At 39.7% G+C, this 16436-nt stretch overlaps 1 protein-coding gene across 2 annotated transcripts in view; it reads right to left on the bottom strand.

Annotated features, from left to right (window-relative positions):
- Window positions 1-3344: 3344 nt before the first annotated feature.
- POLR1A (RNA polymerase I subunit A) overlaps window positions 3345-16436 on the bottom strand; it is a 34665-nt gene continuing 21573 nt past the window's right edge. Inside the window, exons 24-34 of one of the 2 annotated variants that reach the window (XM_040591707.1) lie at window positions 15748-15962; window positions 14935-15102; window positions 13868-14003; window positions 12710-12867; window positions 11642-11756; window positions 10908-11024; window positions 9786-10061; window positions 8982-9182; window positions 8096-8213; window positions 6676-6840; window positions 3345-4344 (exon numbers count right to left, since the gene is read on the bottom strand). In XM_040591707.1, coding sequence (XP_040447641.1) covers window positions 4244-4344; window positions 6676-6840; window positions 8096-8213; window positions 8982-9182; window positions 9786-10061; window positions 10908-11024; window positions 11642-11756; window positions 12710-12867; window positions 13868-14003; window positions 14935-15102; window positions 15748-15962 — 1770 coding nt within the window. In that variant the 3' untranslated portion in view covers window positions 3345-4243. The remainder of the gene's footprint in view (window positions 4345-6675; window positions 6841-8095; window positions 8214-8981; window positions 9183-9785; window positions 10062-10907; window positions 11025-11641; window positions 11757-12709; window positions 12868-13867; window positions 14004-14934; window positions 15103-15747; window positions 15963-16436) is intronic. The other variant, XM_040591715.1, reaches the window with a different exon arrangement.

Below are 16436 nucleotides of genomic sequence, written 5' to 3'. Positions count from 1 at the left end.
CTTGGGTACTGACCTACACCAGCGTAACAACATGGGAACCAACCATCTGGCAAAACAAAATTTTCTGCTCCCTGTCTCTAATATTTAGCTTGCTTTTGAGACTAAAACAGCACTAATTCCTCTTTGTATCCATTCTCATTGCCCAAGTAAGTTGGGGTTAACATCTACTGACAAGAGCATGCCTTCTATTACGATTTACTAAGCTTGAACATAGCTCGCTTTCCAGCTGCTGTGAAAACACAAGATGATTCACTGTTACCAACACACTGAAAAGATTTGTTATCCCCATCTTACAAGTAACAAATCTAGATCAGCAAGTGAGTGCTTCATGCTGTATGAGCCGGATAAAACCCACAATATAGGCCCTGCTTGCCGAAGCACATGGGACCAGAAGACAAGGATCACTGCTTCCCTTCCTGGCTGAGTAACTCTTAAATATTCTATTACAGCTTTAAAAAAGCCTCTTCCCCCAGCTTTCATATTGGCATATACTAACCAGCCCGTTCCTGAAGTGCACACTTAGTCAAGGTTTAGCTTTCCAGACAGATCATTTGCGATCATTAACGGAGATAACACATAGAAAGCAAGCCACCTTTTCTTCTCATTCCCCTCCCATCTTGGCACCCTACAGTGCAGCAGATAGTTAAGAGAAGGAATGGTTTCCAGGGAAGAAGCATTAAAAGCGCAGCCAGTGCCAGCATCTGACTTCTAAATCACCTATTAATGAAAACGCAGCATACATACGCAGACTAGAGGAAATCACCACAAGAATTGACTGTTCAGTATTAGTTTTGCATTACTTCTGATAATTGTGAAAGTAACGTCAAAAATATTTGAAGAAAGACTTGTAAATACCGTGTATTCAAAGTGATCCCGCAGAAAACATTCAAAAATAGCATGAAGCGTTCTTGGTGCCACCTGATGTATTTCTTCACCACTTCTTATTAGCCGAGCTTGGTCTGCCACCAGAGAGAATCAGGAGGTTTCCTCAGTGGCAAAACATCACACTGACTTCCGATCCAGAGCAGTAAGTTACTTGGAGAAAAAAAGAAAAAGGAAGTCCCAGCTCCATTCTCACACTCCAAAGGGGTTTTCTAGCCCATTCTTCTGGCCTTTTGATCACAATTTCTTCCTCTCCATGAAATCACATCTTTGGGATCCTTTAGGTCAAAGCTGACTCCATTTGTCTGGTTTACATAATTACAAAGCAGCAAGAGCCCCACCATTACTGCAGCCTTCTCCCAGACTGTTTGGGGGTAGGTAGCTCATACTTCCTCAAAAAGTATTGTACAGCGACAGCCATCGGTGCACTGAGCAAGAAACAAACTTTAAAACATAAAAGATCTGGCTGCACAGACCTACATGTTGCATGAAGAGAAACAGGTTTCTGACCACAGGAAGCGGGACATTTCTTCCACCTTCATTTTCTGCACACATGTGAATTTTAAGCAAACTGAAACTCCTCCCATCTCAACCGGCTCATGCTATGGATTAAGAGTAACTGCTACCACAGCTGCCTCTCTTTCAGAATATAAACTAAGCCCATTTATATGCCAAAAGAGTACTGGTCTCCAGCCTTGGAGGCACAGACTCATCTAAGGTCCTGCCACACTCCCTCCCCTACAGCTTTTGTCCATGAACAGCCACCTACTTTGTTTTCCTAAGCAGATGTTAGGCAAGTTCTAAACTGTAATGTTATGGGCTTTCCTACAGCTGCAGTTCTTTCAGTACAGATCAGAACAGTTTTTCAGATCCTGGCCTGTGCCTAAATTTGACAGGCAACTCAAAACTGAAAGGGGAGGTTGGCTCATCCTGCCACAGCCAGAGCACATTTTTCAGGCAGCTCTATTTAAAGGTCATCAGTATTAGATAACCTGGGAGTGCAACTGACTAACCTACTACTGAATTCAGCATCATTTCCTGCACAACCAATTCTGCAGGGAGCAGGAAACAGCAACTGGACACACAACATGTTGTAAAGCAAAGGACAGACACCTCAGTACATCTTCTCAAAACAAAACTATGTGCTATTTATAGCTGCTTTGCTGCCCTGCCCATTTAGCATCTGTACCACTTGCTCCCTAAAGCATGTTGGCCAACTGCTGCCCCACCACCACACAGGACTACTTCTCACCACCGAAGAGATGATCTTAAAGGCCTTTTCCAACCTAAATGATTCTATGTAAGCCTACCAGAGGGACTGCTACAGCAACACTGGCCTCAGGAGCTTCAGATGGCAACAGAAAAAGCAAGGTAGTGACTAGAAAAGGGTATCAAGTTGCATCAGGTTCTCAGGAGACACGACCTCTTCTCAGTTGCCGCCCAGCATAATTTCACATACACACATTGCAAATACACAGAATATGTGTGTGGATGTATTATGCCAAAATACAAGACTAGTAAATTTTCTTGTATGTCATGGTTCTGTAACTCTAAGGGTAATTCATTACCATGACACAATCAAAGTGACCTCTTCAGCTTCATAGAGAAGTGATAGGAACACTGGGATAAATGAGTTATTTAGGTCAAACTCTTTAAAGAACTAAAGGATGCCACATCTCCAGATAGAAAATACAGCATAAATGCTCTTCACTGCAGGACTGTGAATACCTCTTGGAGATCTTTCTTAGCAAATGGTCTGTAACACTATAGACTGCAGTCTGAAATTAAAAGTCTTTTTGCTACTACATTTGTTCTTTCCCATCCAACCATTTGCAAAATGTATCCAACTAATTCTGTCCCAGCTGTTTGCAGAATGACATGTTTTTGAGAAATGCGTAACAGGTGCTATGATTGGAGAAAGACACAAGGAAATCTTTTCTGAAGATCTGCAAAGTGAAACTGGAGGCCTACCGAGCTAATGCATTTGTTAAGCTTCAGTGCAATCTGCAGTACATTTGACACAGTTTTAAGGGGCTGAGGCAGAATGGAGTCCATCAAGACATTCCACAGAGGCTCTTTCACAATCCCAAGTTGACATCTCCCACTATCTGATCTGATCCCCTTTAGCACAGCTCCACTGGAAGCAGGAGCTCCTCTGCTGCCTAAGTGAACTCTGGTACTTTTCCACTAGCTCAGAGGTACCACTGAGAGTGAATGGGGTTGAAATCTGTTAGAAAACTTGCCTAGATGGTAGTGAGCAAACTCCAAAGAATTTAAACTACTTGTGTGCATTGCATTCTGATTAAAATCACATGTATAAACAAGAAAATCTGACTTCTGGAGAGTGGCTAACAGCTGTCAGCTACACAATTTTTAACAGCCATTGGAGTCAAAGTGATGGCTGTTGGCTACGTGACAAAATTCCGTCAGTGATGCAGCTACATCACAGGGCATTCAGAGTATTTCTTTACAACATCCTTTATTAAACATCCTCTTATGTTACAGAATATTTAAGCAAAAATAGTTTTAAAACTTTCAGTAATTCTTACAGGAGTCTTCTGCATAGTTGTTACAGCAGCTCATGTTGCCATTTAAGGAGTAAATCTTTATCAACTGGCATGTTTCTCACTGTGTGGAGATCTGTTCCATACAAAGAAGTTGTAACAGTAGGCATTGGAAAATGCCTGTAGAAACCACGAAACCTCTGAATTCCCATCTTTAGCTAATAAATTTAACAATTATGTCATAGACTTTAATTCTTAAAAAATGAAGTAGCAGAATAGGAAAATGCATCCTCTAAAGCTTTAAAAAAGTCATGGCAGAGCCTGCAAGTACGGCAAAAGCAGAGGATACGCCTCAAGCACAGACACTTCAATATGATGGTAAAGCTTCAGTAGAGCGCTGCCCAGCTACACCTGTCACTTCTGAATGCTATTTGAAGTACCGGAAATTTGTCATGTAACAACCGTGTGGCAACTGGCACCACCCACCGAGATAGGATTCTGCCCTACAAAAAGTAGGCAGCATAAACAGATTCTGCTTTGACTCCTGTGTCACAGGTGTTACACAGCCTGTTTGAGACCCAGTCTCCTTCATTTTATTCTTTTCTATGTAAACCAATAATCTCATTTTTTACGTTAATGAAAGCAAATAAATGTTTCTTTGGATCAAAGGATAACTCCTATAGTTGCAGGTATTCTCATTAAATAGATCAGGCTCATCAGGTATCCAGATTAACGAACCCATTGACACAGGGAATATGAGTGGGGACACAGTATGTGCCCTTCTTACATAGCCGTAGAGCATACATATCTCTTGTGATGAACATTTCAGTCAGAATCCTTAAGTTATAACCGAAACACTATGTAAGGGGCTGCTTGAGGTCAAACAACCCAGTCCCTCCTTTAACAACTTTTCCAACCACTAGGCATGCAGAAGGGGATCGCAGTTCGTCACGGGCACCTGTAACAAATTCAAATGAAAATATATGAGGATGTTTCCAAAGGTTTCTCAAGGGTCGGTGCTGAAAAGAAAGCATTGTGGTTTACGTGCAACGAGTCATCTGGTTCAGCACGCACCCCCACACCCCCAGTTTCAGAAGGGCACTGCCACCTACTGTTCAGATTGAATTGGTATTTCTGAGAGCAGGACTCCAAAACTCTTCCTGCAACTATTATCTCATCCCTATCTTTTTGTCCAAGCAAAGAATTAGGGCACACATTCCTAAACTCTCCCTATTCAGAATGAAAAGACAACACATTCGAATTCTAAGAGAACACTGACTGAACCTTCCAAGCGAACTCATTTTGCTGATTAAATCGCTAAAAAATACATGTGAGGCAAAATCAGAAAGATTCCCTTTTCATTGCTGCCTTTTTTCTTTGTTAAGAGTGAATCCTTTTGATGTGAATTTTAAATCCTTCTGACTAGATATGAAGAGAACTTTTCACTGGAGAGACATTCCATGAATTCCTTTGATTTTGTGGTTACTCACTGTAGCGAAATAGTGTCACAGAAATTTGGAAGCTCTCCAGATGACATGTCTGGCTAGAACTGTTTTGCTTTCACTGTTTTTATAAGCATTGAGGCTGGTTTTCATTCAACCTAACTACAGCAAGCCGGAATTCTGTCATTAGAGCAGTTGGAAGATTGGAAATAAAATTGTTAAACTTTTGACAAGTTTAGGTCACCTTTACTCTACCGAGCAAAATGCACTGAGCTCTCTCTCATACAAAGGGTGGGGGGAGGAGTTACACCATAGCACAGGGTATGGCATGTGCTTCCTGCTCTGTAAGCTACCACTAAATAATTAAATAGCTGCGCCTAAATGTGTGTCAGCTGAAGAGCACAACAATCACAAGTCATCTTTTTTCCTTCTTATCAATCAGGGCCATAAGCAGGCAGCCCTGCAGTATCTCTTCAACTGAACAGTAAAGTTACCAGTTACATTAAAGCAAGTTAGATCCAGACTGCTGCAATCCATATCATAACTTTGATTTCCATTGTGGTGAAATCAGGAACTCCCTCCACTTGTGTAATCAGCGTAGCTTTCCTGCCAATTCACCATGTTCTGCCAGTATAGACTTCATGTCTTTATTCATAATATTATCCATAAATATAATTACATTTCACTTGGAAAAAACTTTATCTTACTTCTAAGTCAGTATGTGTTATAACATAAATACAGAGAGATAGCGCAACTGTGCAAGAAACACTCTTGTATTCAATTTCATCCCGTATTTACCTTTTTCTTTCAAAGTTTCAGATTAATCTAAGTCAACTGTAACTAATACTGTTTATTAAAAACCAAATTACCTTCCCAGAAAAGGTGTAAGACAGCATTAACAAATAGGAATTCAGTGATAAAAGTATCTCTGACATCTGTGAAGACCATTTAAGACCCTAGCTGAAGAGACTGTGTTGACAGCTTTTCCCATTTGTAGTAGGTAGCAAAGCAGCAGCACAGTAGCATCCAAGAAAGAGAGCATCTAATTGGCAAGTGACAGAAACCAAGACTGTTTGCAAAAGGGCAATGTAATTAGTATCCAAAGCATGAGATCATGCAAACTGCCTAATGACAGACTTAAAGCCTAAGGTTTTTTTTCATAGAACTGATAATTGTTTTGATAAGAGATGTAAATGGCTAGTGCCATTTCAAATGTCCTAAATGATCCATGCAGCCATGTGAGCTCTACACTTCCTAAGGCAGCAGTGAGGGGGCAGAAAACATCCTCTTGGGCCTCGCAACCCACCATTAGATAAATTAGTCTGGCCTTTTGTCTGTGTTTGAGGAAAAAAAAGATAGTAAAGTGCTACAAAGCAGCAGAAAAACAGAATCAAAGTAACAGCCAGGAGGACTCTTCTCACAATAAAATGCTGAATAGCAACGTTAAGAGATGAAAACATGGAAGTTTTAACAAAGCCAGGAAAACAAAGCAGAGATGACAATTTTAACAGCAGAGACAGAAAAAGGCAAATTTTAGTAGTCTGTTATAAAGCTTTGCTATTAAAAATCTCAACAATCTTAAGGTTTGTTATAAAAGTGCCTATCTAATTCTTTAAGAAAGGAGTCACAGACCCCACAAATTACATGCTGGCACTGACTTCATTTAAGCTGACAGAATTTTATTAAAAACACCTGGAAAATTTTTCTAGACAAGGGCTTAATTAAAATTTTCGCCTCTGGCATTTTTTCTAATGCAATTATGCATTACTCAAAATAGTGGAAAGTTACGATGAAAACAAAGCATATGTGAAATGCTGCAGCAATATATTTTGAACTAAACCATTTACCCATCATTGTTGCTTCCTTCAAGAACTTGTAGCTGGTTTCAAATGTCATCTGTTGCAGAGGGGAGGAGTTGGACTGAATTCCAAAACGATTTAGTGGTTTATAAAATCCTTCAAAACACATGTAATCTGCCACAAGTGAAAGGTGCCGAGGGTCTACCACAATTCCTAAGAATACAAGAAAGAGAAATAATCAGAGCATTCAAGGGCTAAGAGTTTTTGGTTTTGTTTTAATAAATCAGGTCTAAATTAAACTCCTTGAATCTAATCAACATGGAGAACATCTCTATTAATATTCATCTGGCAGCTGTACCTCTTTGTGCATAGCTGCCTTAACTGCTAAGCCTCGAATATCCAAGAGGCAGACCTCACTATAACATAAAACAGTATCTTTCCAGGGAAACTAAATTGTCAGGAATGCTGTAAGGCAGCAGTTTTTCTACATAAAATCAGTTAAGGTATGCGTCATCTTTGTTTATGCAGAAGCAGATTACACATCCATCCATTTGTGGTGGGACAGAGCTCTAGCCCCTCTCCTGGTGGCCTGCCCTAACTAGGCACTGGAGTCAGAAAGGCTCTGATATCATGCAGAGAAAATACTAGGCATCCACAGAAAACCCTGTTTAGGCTAGAAAGAAACAGCACATATTTTTAAACAATGCTTGTGAAGCCCAGTGTAATGGGGGATCACTGACAGCTCTGTCCACATTTACCTAGCAGTTCTTGGAACAACTGGAAGGGCAGACCATTCTGGGCTGCCAACTGGCAAATCTATTTCATAAAACTGGTTGCTAAAATTCCCACTGTGTTAATCTTCCCTCTTCTCAATAGTTTAATTCATAGCAAGACTTAGCTCACTTAAGGCAAATTCAACATGCCTGACTTTAGCCGCCTGTGAAGTCAGGCATCTTCCTTAAGTTAGTTGTCTGGACTCTGAATAACCTACATGGGGAGAACATTCAGACAATGCAGCCAGCATAGCTATTTTAGGAAAGATAAAAAATACAACTACAAAGGGAGCCTAGACTCCCATCATTAAAAAGCCAGAGTAAGGCAAGATCAATCCTATTCTCAGGGCCACTATACAAGTCGAACGGTTACCTTCCTCTGACATCAGTAGTTAATTTGTCTGAACCTTCCAGCTTGCAAAAAATAAATATACTAGAATAGAAGAGCTCTGTGAAGGGGGGATAAATTCAACCTTGTCTAGTGAATTTTCTACTGATTAAATGGAAACTAACAATTAACTAATGAAGTCTTCATAGAAAGCACTGTAATGATTAAAACGATGAAAAGCTGCAACTGAAAAATATACACATAAATTAAAAGATCATGCAAAACCATGACTTTGTAAGCACTGTGGCTGGGTTTTCCCATCTTAATGTTAACAAAGACTATCTTTAAACATGTGAAGAAATCTTACCATATACAGCAAATACATCTTTTATTTCCTTTATAATCACCCTCAGGGCAGTCTCAATTCCATAATTCTTAGCCATGGCATGAATATCATTGGAATAAAGTCTGTTCAGGTCCAAAATCTGAAAGCAAAGAAACCAAGTTAGGACAGTAGTTACTCTAGAGGTATTTCCAAGTAAATCAAGCTAAGTTAAGATATCTTTTTTCTCTGTTTTTCATTAGCTTAAGCAGCACCAACAGTTACAGAACAACTAGGCAGCAGCTCAGTCGAGTACAAACAAAAACGATTCTGGGGATTTATGTTTAAGCTACTGATCACAGCATTATATACGTGAGTAACAGTACTGGAATCAAAACTCACCGGAGGAGAAAATGATCTAGAATTAGAAGCAGCAAACTAACAAACCACCCCAAGCAGCAGAGGAACATGTTAAAGTCTTCCAAACAACACAATGCAATGTCCAGTCTGTCTCAGCTAGCCAGAACTTTCAGTAAAAGCATTAGAGAAGATGTAGCTTAAAACAATCCTGTGCTTGTGGAGTTATGGGCTAGATGGCATAACAGAACTATTAATCTCCAAGTACTGTAATTCATTTAGATGGAAGAACTCCCACAAGTAACATTTAGAGAGACAGTCAGAAGCATGGTGTGAAATTATCTGTCATTAAGACACTGGGCTGCTGCACAAAAACTGATTTGCAAGCTGCCCTTGAGAAAAGACTCTGCTAAGCTCTGAACACATCTGGGCATAAAAAATAGGAGGAAGAGAGTTTATGAGCTGAAAAGGCTACACATCACCCCTGTTAAATTTAAATACCATCCACCATCCACCATCTCTCCCTATAGCACAAAAGATCATCCAAGTTCAGTATTATAAATAGATTACATACATCAGAATATCTGAACATCTCCACAAGGTTTATCCCTTCAGTATGCAGAACAAATTCCTTCTCTCCTTGCTTATTGGTACTTTCATTCAGCAAGCATCGTGTGATCCCCTTCACTTCATGGATAACTGTGCTTCGTGTGAGAGACACAAGCAAAGAGGAGAGATCAAAGTACACCTTCATCAATGGAAGAGCCAATGAAACCTGAGGAAAAAAACACAATGTAGTGTTGTTCTGTAAGGAAGCTTGAACATTAGGCTCAATCCTACTTCTTTTTAGGCAAAATACACACAACTGGAATTGTCTGGATGCACAACACCCTAGTTGTGTGTCTAGAACAGAAATGTCTGACTAAAATTACACCTGAATGATGCTAATATGAACACTCCACCCCAGGATCATTCATTAACATTGTTTTCAAGATCCCTGAACTTGGGATTTTTTGGGGGTAGCATATGTGTGTGTATTTACTGGAGTTTTTGGTTTGTTTTTTTCACCAGTCCAGCCATCACTTTTATTCATGAAGAGCTACACAGTGGTGTATCATGTATTTAAAGATTAAAACACAATAAACCTGTCAAGTACCTACTTTTAAAAGGAAGTTTCATCAGGCATTCTGAAAGTTAGATGTTACTAAAAATTTTGTCAATAAGTACATTTGTACTGCCACTCTTCTGTATTAATACAGGATTCCTGAGACAAAACAGCAGCACTGCACTGAAAAGATCCATTTGTTATGTGCAGTGCTGCACTACAAAGATCCACTGTGCAGCCGTGTGCAGATATTTCCAAGCACCATCATCTTACCTCACACCAAAGTTCATTATTGGTGTCAAATGTATAATCCTTTATTGATGGGTGGCTGTCCAGAACAGCGTTTACTCGCAACTCTGCTGACTGACGTAATTGCTTTTTCTCTTTTTTAGTCTGAGACATAAAGGAAAGATGCTGAGATTCATCACCATCTGCTCCATTCTGATCTTCATCAGCATGAGGAGACTGTTCTTTTTCCGATTCAGTGTCTTCATCTTCTAGATGCTCATCGTTTTCTTCCCCATTCTCTTCTTCACTCTCATAATCAACCTGCAAATAAATAATGTTACATTTACCTGAGCCAGAACACGTACGGAAACAAAGCACACCATGAATACTTTTAATTATTAATGTTCTTGACAGCCGAGTTCCAAATATCTCGCCCATGACACAACAAAAATGCAATTCCGTTGTAAAGAAAATAATGCAACAGATTCAGTTCAGTCTCTGTTTCTTTATAATCTTGCCATTATTCCTCAATACAGACCGGGATGCTACAGGTTATTGGGTATGTAGCAGAATTTGTTTTTCTCCCCCTGAAAAAGGCTCTTCCCATAATCCAACTCTGATGATGGGATTCCCTCAGGATTTTCAATTACTTTACCCTCTTGCTGAAATGACAGCAATCCTTCTTTTAAGCAGCAATTAGAAAGTATTGAACATAGAGAATGTTTATTAAGAACCACACTAAAGGTTTAAAAACAACTAATGGCATGAAATTAGCAAGAGGTAAAGTTAAGGTGAACTGCAGCAGGGACAGCCTGACTGCCAGACACATCTACTCAATGCCTGAACAATAAGGCTTTGGAAAAATGCAGCTCTCTTCCATCTCTAACTTGCATGGCTCTGTATTACTTTTAAAAGGACAGCAGTGACCAGGCTCACCTATGATGACCAAGGTGATCACAAGTCTCAGCCAACACCTTCTGATATGGTTTTCCCCCCATCCAAATCAAAACTGCTCAGTACAAAGCAGAGACCTTCCTATCTCCTTTCAAGTGGGTTTTGCTTTTTTTCAGCATTTTGTTTCAATGGAAGCTTTCCTTCCCAACTCAAACCAAGGCACAGGAAATTGGGAATTAGAAGTGCAGTGCTGAGCACCTATAAAATCATTACCTCTTCTTCCTGGTTCTTCTTCCGTTTTGCTTCTGTAGCATCGCCATCCCCTTCATCAGCTTCTGCGTCAACAATGTTCTCTTCTTCCTCTTCTGGAGCTTCCTGATTATTCTGTGTCTAGAAATCCATAACAGACCAGATAATCTAGCTGACTGCTAGGAAGCATCAACTGCATCAAAAAGCTTTAGCCAAGCATTTGAAATTCAACAATTCCTTGTTCAATGTTCTAACTTTCAGGACCAATTAATTTCTATAAGCCCATTACTATGAAGAAATAACTTTAACATTAAACAAGATGAACATCTACAAGAAAGATAAGCTATCAGCCTGCTTATATGACAGTTCTTGATGAAAGAGGAGCGACAGCAGGAACATGCAAAAGCTTTTCGATGAAAAAAGCATCCTCCCTGAAGTTTGGACAACCACTGCTATAACAGGACATTGATCTGGGAGTAAACAGAGAGTAATATGCTTTTATCTCCGTGAAACTGAAATAAACAAGTGTTTTCAGAGTACAATCTTAAGTAAATTAGGATTTAATAAACAATAACCTTAATTTCCTTGTTAATTGTATGAGACTATGAAGACAGTTTATGCATAAAGAAAAAATTTAACAAGTAATTTAGTATTCACACATTTCATGTTCACATGGAAACATGCTATGCTTTTCATATTGTGGTTCTCAAAACCAGTTAAAGCAAGCGAGGCATTTTTCAGGTAATGTTTTTCTGTACCTCGTCTTGGTCAGCATCTATATCTTTCCGAGTTGTCCTCCGGGTGCTGACTTCAGTAAAAGATGCCATCTTTGCACTCTTCCTTTTAATTGCTTCCAGAAAAATTTTGAAGAACCTGAAAGAAACAGCAACCCACAATGTCAAAGCTCAGCAGTACCGCAGTCAGTTTCAAGTTGTCAGAAAACTAATTTGTTTAAGAAGCCATCCAACTCATGACAAGAATATTCACTGGTGGATACAAAAGTACTTCCAGGATAAGACAAGTAATTCTTCTTCTTGTCCCTTTCCCATCCCTTTAGAAATCAAAAGGTTGGTATCATCTCTCTTACAATCACAGATGTAGCCATACATCCAAAGCTTAAAATGATAAACTCATCTGGACTTAAAATCTACACATCAAATTGACCTTGAGAAGAGATGGCGTACTACTGGACTTTTTTTCTTTTTTAAATCAATGAGCACATGTGTAATTATTAAATAAAATAACCCAGCTTGAACTCACGTGGCCTGAAGGAGGAAGAAATCAATGAAGGCTTTTTGCAAAACAAAAATAGCTTCCAACAGACATTTATCATTAAATGTTCTACTTTTAAATATGCAAATTTGGCCAGACATGGGGAAGGAAGCAGGGGAAAAAACGAAAGGGGGGAAAAAAAGCCAGCCTTTTCTGATTTATTTATTTTTAAAAAAGAATAAAAAAATTAAGGTTTAGTTCTGTTCAATGAGAACACAAAGTGCTAACTTCAGTATTCCAACATTTTTGCTGGTAATAAATGTTTAAGCATCCAAATATAAGGTATGATGTGTTGCTTATACGGCTCTTCTCAGACTGTATCAGAAACATGTGAAAGATCTGCCTTGCTACAATTCTGCATTGTCACCACACCACAGATCCACAGTTTTATTCGACATAACAGGTAACTGTGCAGATGCTTCTGCAAGCACATCTGCAGGAAGCTGTTGCTCTGGAAGACATAGCAGCAGTAATAAACAACATACAGTGACCCCTGGAGCCCATGGAAAGGCAAAATAAGAGCAAATATTAAAAGTATCTGAAAGCAAACTCACCTTGTTTCCATGAAGTGCAAGATGTCCCTGGGCTTCACACACTTCTCTTCTCGGTAATATTCATGGGGCAAGAAATGGAATTTGATTTTGTAGAGGTGATGCTTATTCTGCTTACATGTCACATGCAGGGATTCCTCTACCTCAACTTTCTGCAAGACCTACAAAAGCCCCAGGTAGTAACATTGCTTCTTTAATGAAGACATTTCATTATTTCCTGCAATTCCAATGCTTTCCACAGGAGACCAGAATTATACAAGGCTAACTAGCAAACTTTTCTGGAGGCTCTGTGGCAGCTCCTGGGCCAAAGGACTCTACCCTGTTGCACTCCTTTTGGCTTAAACTCCTCCCAACAATTAACTTAAGAGAATACTGGGAGAACAGCCTTACCTCCCACATGACTCCTTCACAAGAGACTACACTTCTTAGTGGGCCAACAGCTTCATTCTACTGACCCGTGCTCATTGTGCATGACCATATTTCAGCACAATGCCGAGTCTTAACCCTATCCTTGCTGCTTTCAACTTGAAAGATTAAGACAGAAGAGGCTAGGGCATGCAGGAGAGCACAAGAAAGACTGCACTCTTAGGAAGAGAGAGAGCACAGAATACATCACCCTTTGGTATATCAAGTCTCCACAGAGCCACACACTCTGCTTCTGTTGAGCACAGCCACTTGTAGGAGACTAGGAAGGAGTGGGGGACAAACAGAAAGGTCTCCAGTATGCAAATCACACCAGATTAGCCTGTCTCAAAGACAAAAACTCCTCCAATTCTAGAGACTGACAAAAATGAACTTGAGAAAAACCCAACCAAGGCTATGGCAGCAAACATAAACCCTTCCAGCCATTACACTGCTGCTGTGTCTGAACTATTACCCTTCCTTTACGTTCTGTAGAGTTTGCAGCCTAACAATGCTCTACAGGTTAAACTGGATTTAAGTTCCATACAGCCCAGTAACTGCAATCCCTTTCAATGCTCCACTTCCCAGCAAGTATTAGAGGTTCAGTATGAGAGGGTCCTTTCTTTTCACCTCTGAATCTTGCAACCACAGATGAGCCTTCAGAAATGGAAACTGCTACAAAACCAGACCAACTGATAAGCTCAAACAGGGAATTTTGTTTTGCTGACTCCCAAAGGATACAATGAACAGGAGGCTCACCTCAGCTAAGCACACTCTTGTGAGCTGTTTCTTAAGTTGTTTCACCTTCTTGAGAGCTTTCTTGGTATTGAACACAGGAACACTCATTGTTGGTGTTTTAATATTTGCACTGGCCACCATCAAAATTTCCCGCAACCTTTAAACAAAGAATGATCTTTCAAATTAAATGATAAAAGCACTATGCAATGAAATAAATACCTAGTTCATTTATTTAGGCAGCATGCAACTGCTATTTCTACCCAAGCCACATGTATCAAGACATGTGGTTACCCACTGCCTGCTCCTTTTCACTGTTCTGGTTCCTCATCAGGCACAGCACAACAGTATTCTACTGCTTCAATTAGATTATCATCCCAATTACAGGAAGAGAATAGAGATGATAATAAATTGTTCCAAGAACAGAAGAACTAATAAAGCCTGTTTCCTACAGATGCATAATGTGTGCTTCCTCATACCTTCTCACCCTTCCCTGCTTCTCTGAAGTAACATAACCATCTCCCACCCACGGCATCACACACCTACACACAAGGCCAGGGTCAGCACCTGTGTTATTCAGAACAAGCTAAGGACAGGCTGGTAAACAGGTGTGTGGTGATAAAGTCACAGTCACCAAACAGAAGATACAGGGGAAACCTGCTATAAAACAGGTCTCTTTCTACATAGGTGATAATACTACTAAACATACCAGATTTTATAATTGCAGTGAAATTTTGTGTGTGAAATAACAGGTTTAAAAGTTAGTAGGGGGAAGAAGAGGTCAGCAGAGGGCAAAATCACAAAGCACCATTTCTTTAGGCTTATACTGTACTGACTAAAATACAAAACCAAATAAGCCATTTAGTAAGGTAAGGTAAGAGTAAGGGGCCTTCACAGATATTTTTTTAGCAGGAAAATGAACCAAAACAACTGTAAAACTGTAAAATGTTACAATAGCTCTGAACAGGCACAATTTGCAACTGAAGGACTATTTGCCCTCAAGATGACACATATACCTGCCAGTGAAATTAAGCACTGTTACCTAAGTGCCAAAAATAGCAAAGGACCCACTGAGAACACAGTTTTCTCACCTTGGAATACCCAGTGTGACATTCATTTCACCTCTGCCAGCAAAGTGGAAGGTGTTCAGAGTCATCTGTGTGGAAGGCTCCCCAATACTCTGAGCTGCAAGAAGACCCACAGCTTCTCCTGGGTCACAAAGAGATCGCTGCCACTTTAAATACAACAAATCCTTCAATCTGAAAAGAGGAAATAAGAGGTTTAGCTCAACCAAAAAGAACTCTGAAAAGACTGAAACATTGCTCGGTTCAATAAAAGTTACCTCTTGCAGCCAGTTTCTCCTAGTAGCTTATGATATAAATAGACTCCAGAAACTGTAAAATTGTTTATCCCAATCTGATCTGGCAAATAGAGCCCATTAACACACAACTGGGTCCTTGGCAAACTATACTTTAGTTCTGCTGCTAATTCCCAGAATGTCAGAAGAGAGACCATTTACTCTCACTTGCTAATCTTAACTGCCTTGCTAGCTCCAAGGTGTGTCAAGAACATATTTTGTTATTATTATATATAATAACACAGTTACTGTGAAGTACTATATGTAGGGGGACAGCACTATGTTGCTGTTATTCCATAAAGCCTTTGCCAAAGCCCTTAGCAGCATGGAAAATTCAAGTTTGGAAGAAACAGATAGGCAGGGCCTCTCCACTGCACACTAAGCACACTTGGCTTTCAGGAACCATTCTGAAACCCACTACTTTGTTTCACAAAGGTCACAACAAAAACAAGAGTTGATAAAGACTTTTCATCTTTAGCAAACTCTGTCCAAAAATAGGTATTTTGGGTTTTGGCTCAGTGCTTAGTAAAGACACAGAAGTTATTACCTATCAGAAGAAAGTGCAGGGTGCATATAACTTTGCCTGTTCTCATATTCCCATCTGTTGATATAATCTTCCACGCCATTTTCAAAACTTTCTGAAACAGATGCAAAATAAGTATCTGGACGCCAAACACCAAGGCTTGGGTCAGGACATTTACTTGTCTTCTTCAGATACTTTCTTCGTTTCTTCTCATCTAGTTCATACCACATCTTCAGTAACTGAAAATAAGAGGAAATTTGTAAGCAGACTGGTTTATCCACAGTAAGACCAAAACCAAATAACACTGCTTCCACCAGCAATCTAACAATAGTGAAGGTGGAAAAGACTACCTGTGTAAAACTTAAGGGTGTACATAACACAGCAAACAACTCTGCTACAAATACAGTATTCTCCATGTTCTGATACTTAACACTTTTGATCCCAAATGATTTCAAGATTCTTTACAAGCTTGAAATAGTCAGACTTATCTACCTGTAGTGATTATTCCAGAAATCAGTGAAATACAACCCTCTAAGAATGATTTTAACTTAAGAGTGAGCCCCCTTAACAATCATTTACAATCTTTACTCCTAGTTGACTACCACCTCGCCTGTCTAGAGCTGGCATGTACAAAGGAGCTTCACTGATTTTCAGTTGTTAACTTTTAAGCCCAGCAGTCCAGCAGACACCTTAAACATAGCTTGCATCTTACA

The sequence above is a fragment of the Falco naumanni genome, chromosome 1 (genome assembly GCF_017639655.2).
Source record: "Falco naumanni isolate bFalNau1 chromosome 1, bFalNau1.pat, whole genome shotgun sequence".
Lineage (NCBI taxonomy): Eukaryota > Metazoa > Chordata > Aves > Falconiformes > Falconidae > Falco > Falco naumanni.
This window is presented reverse-complemented; position numbering and strand designations above follow the sequence as displayed.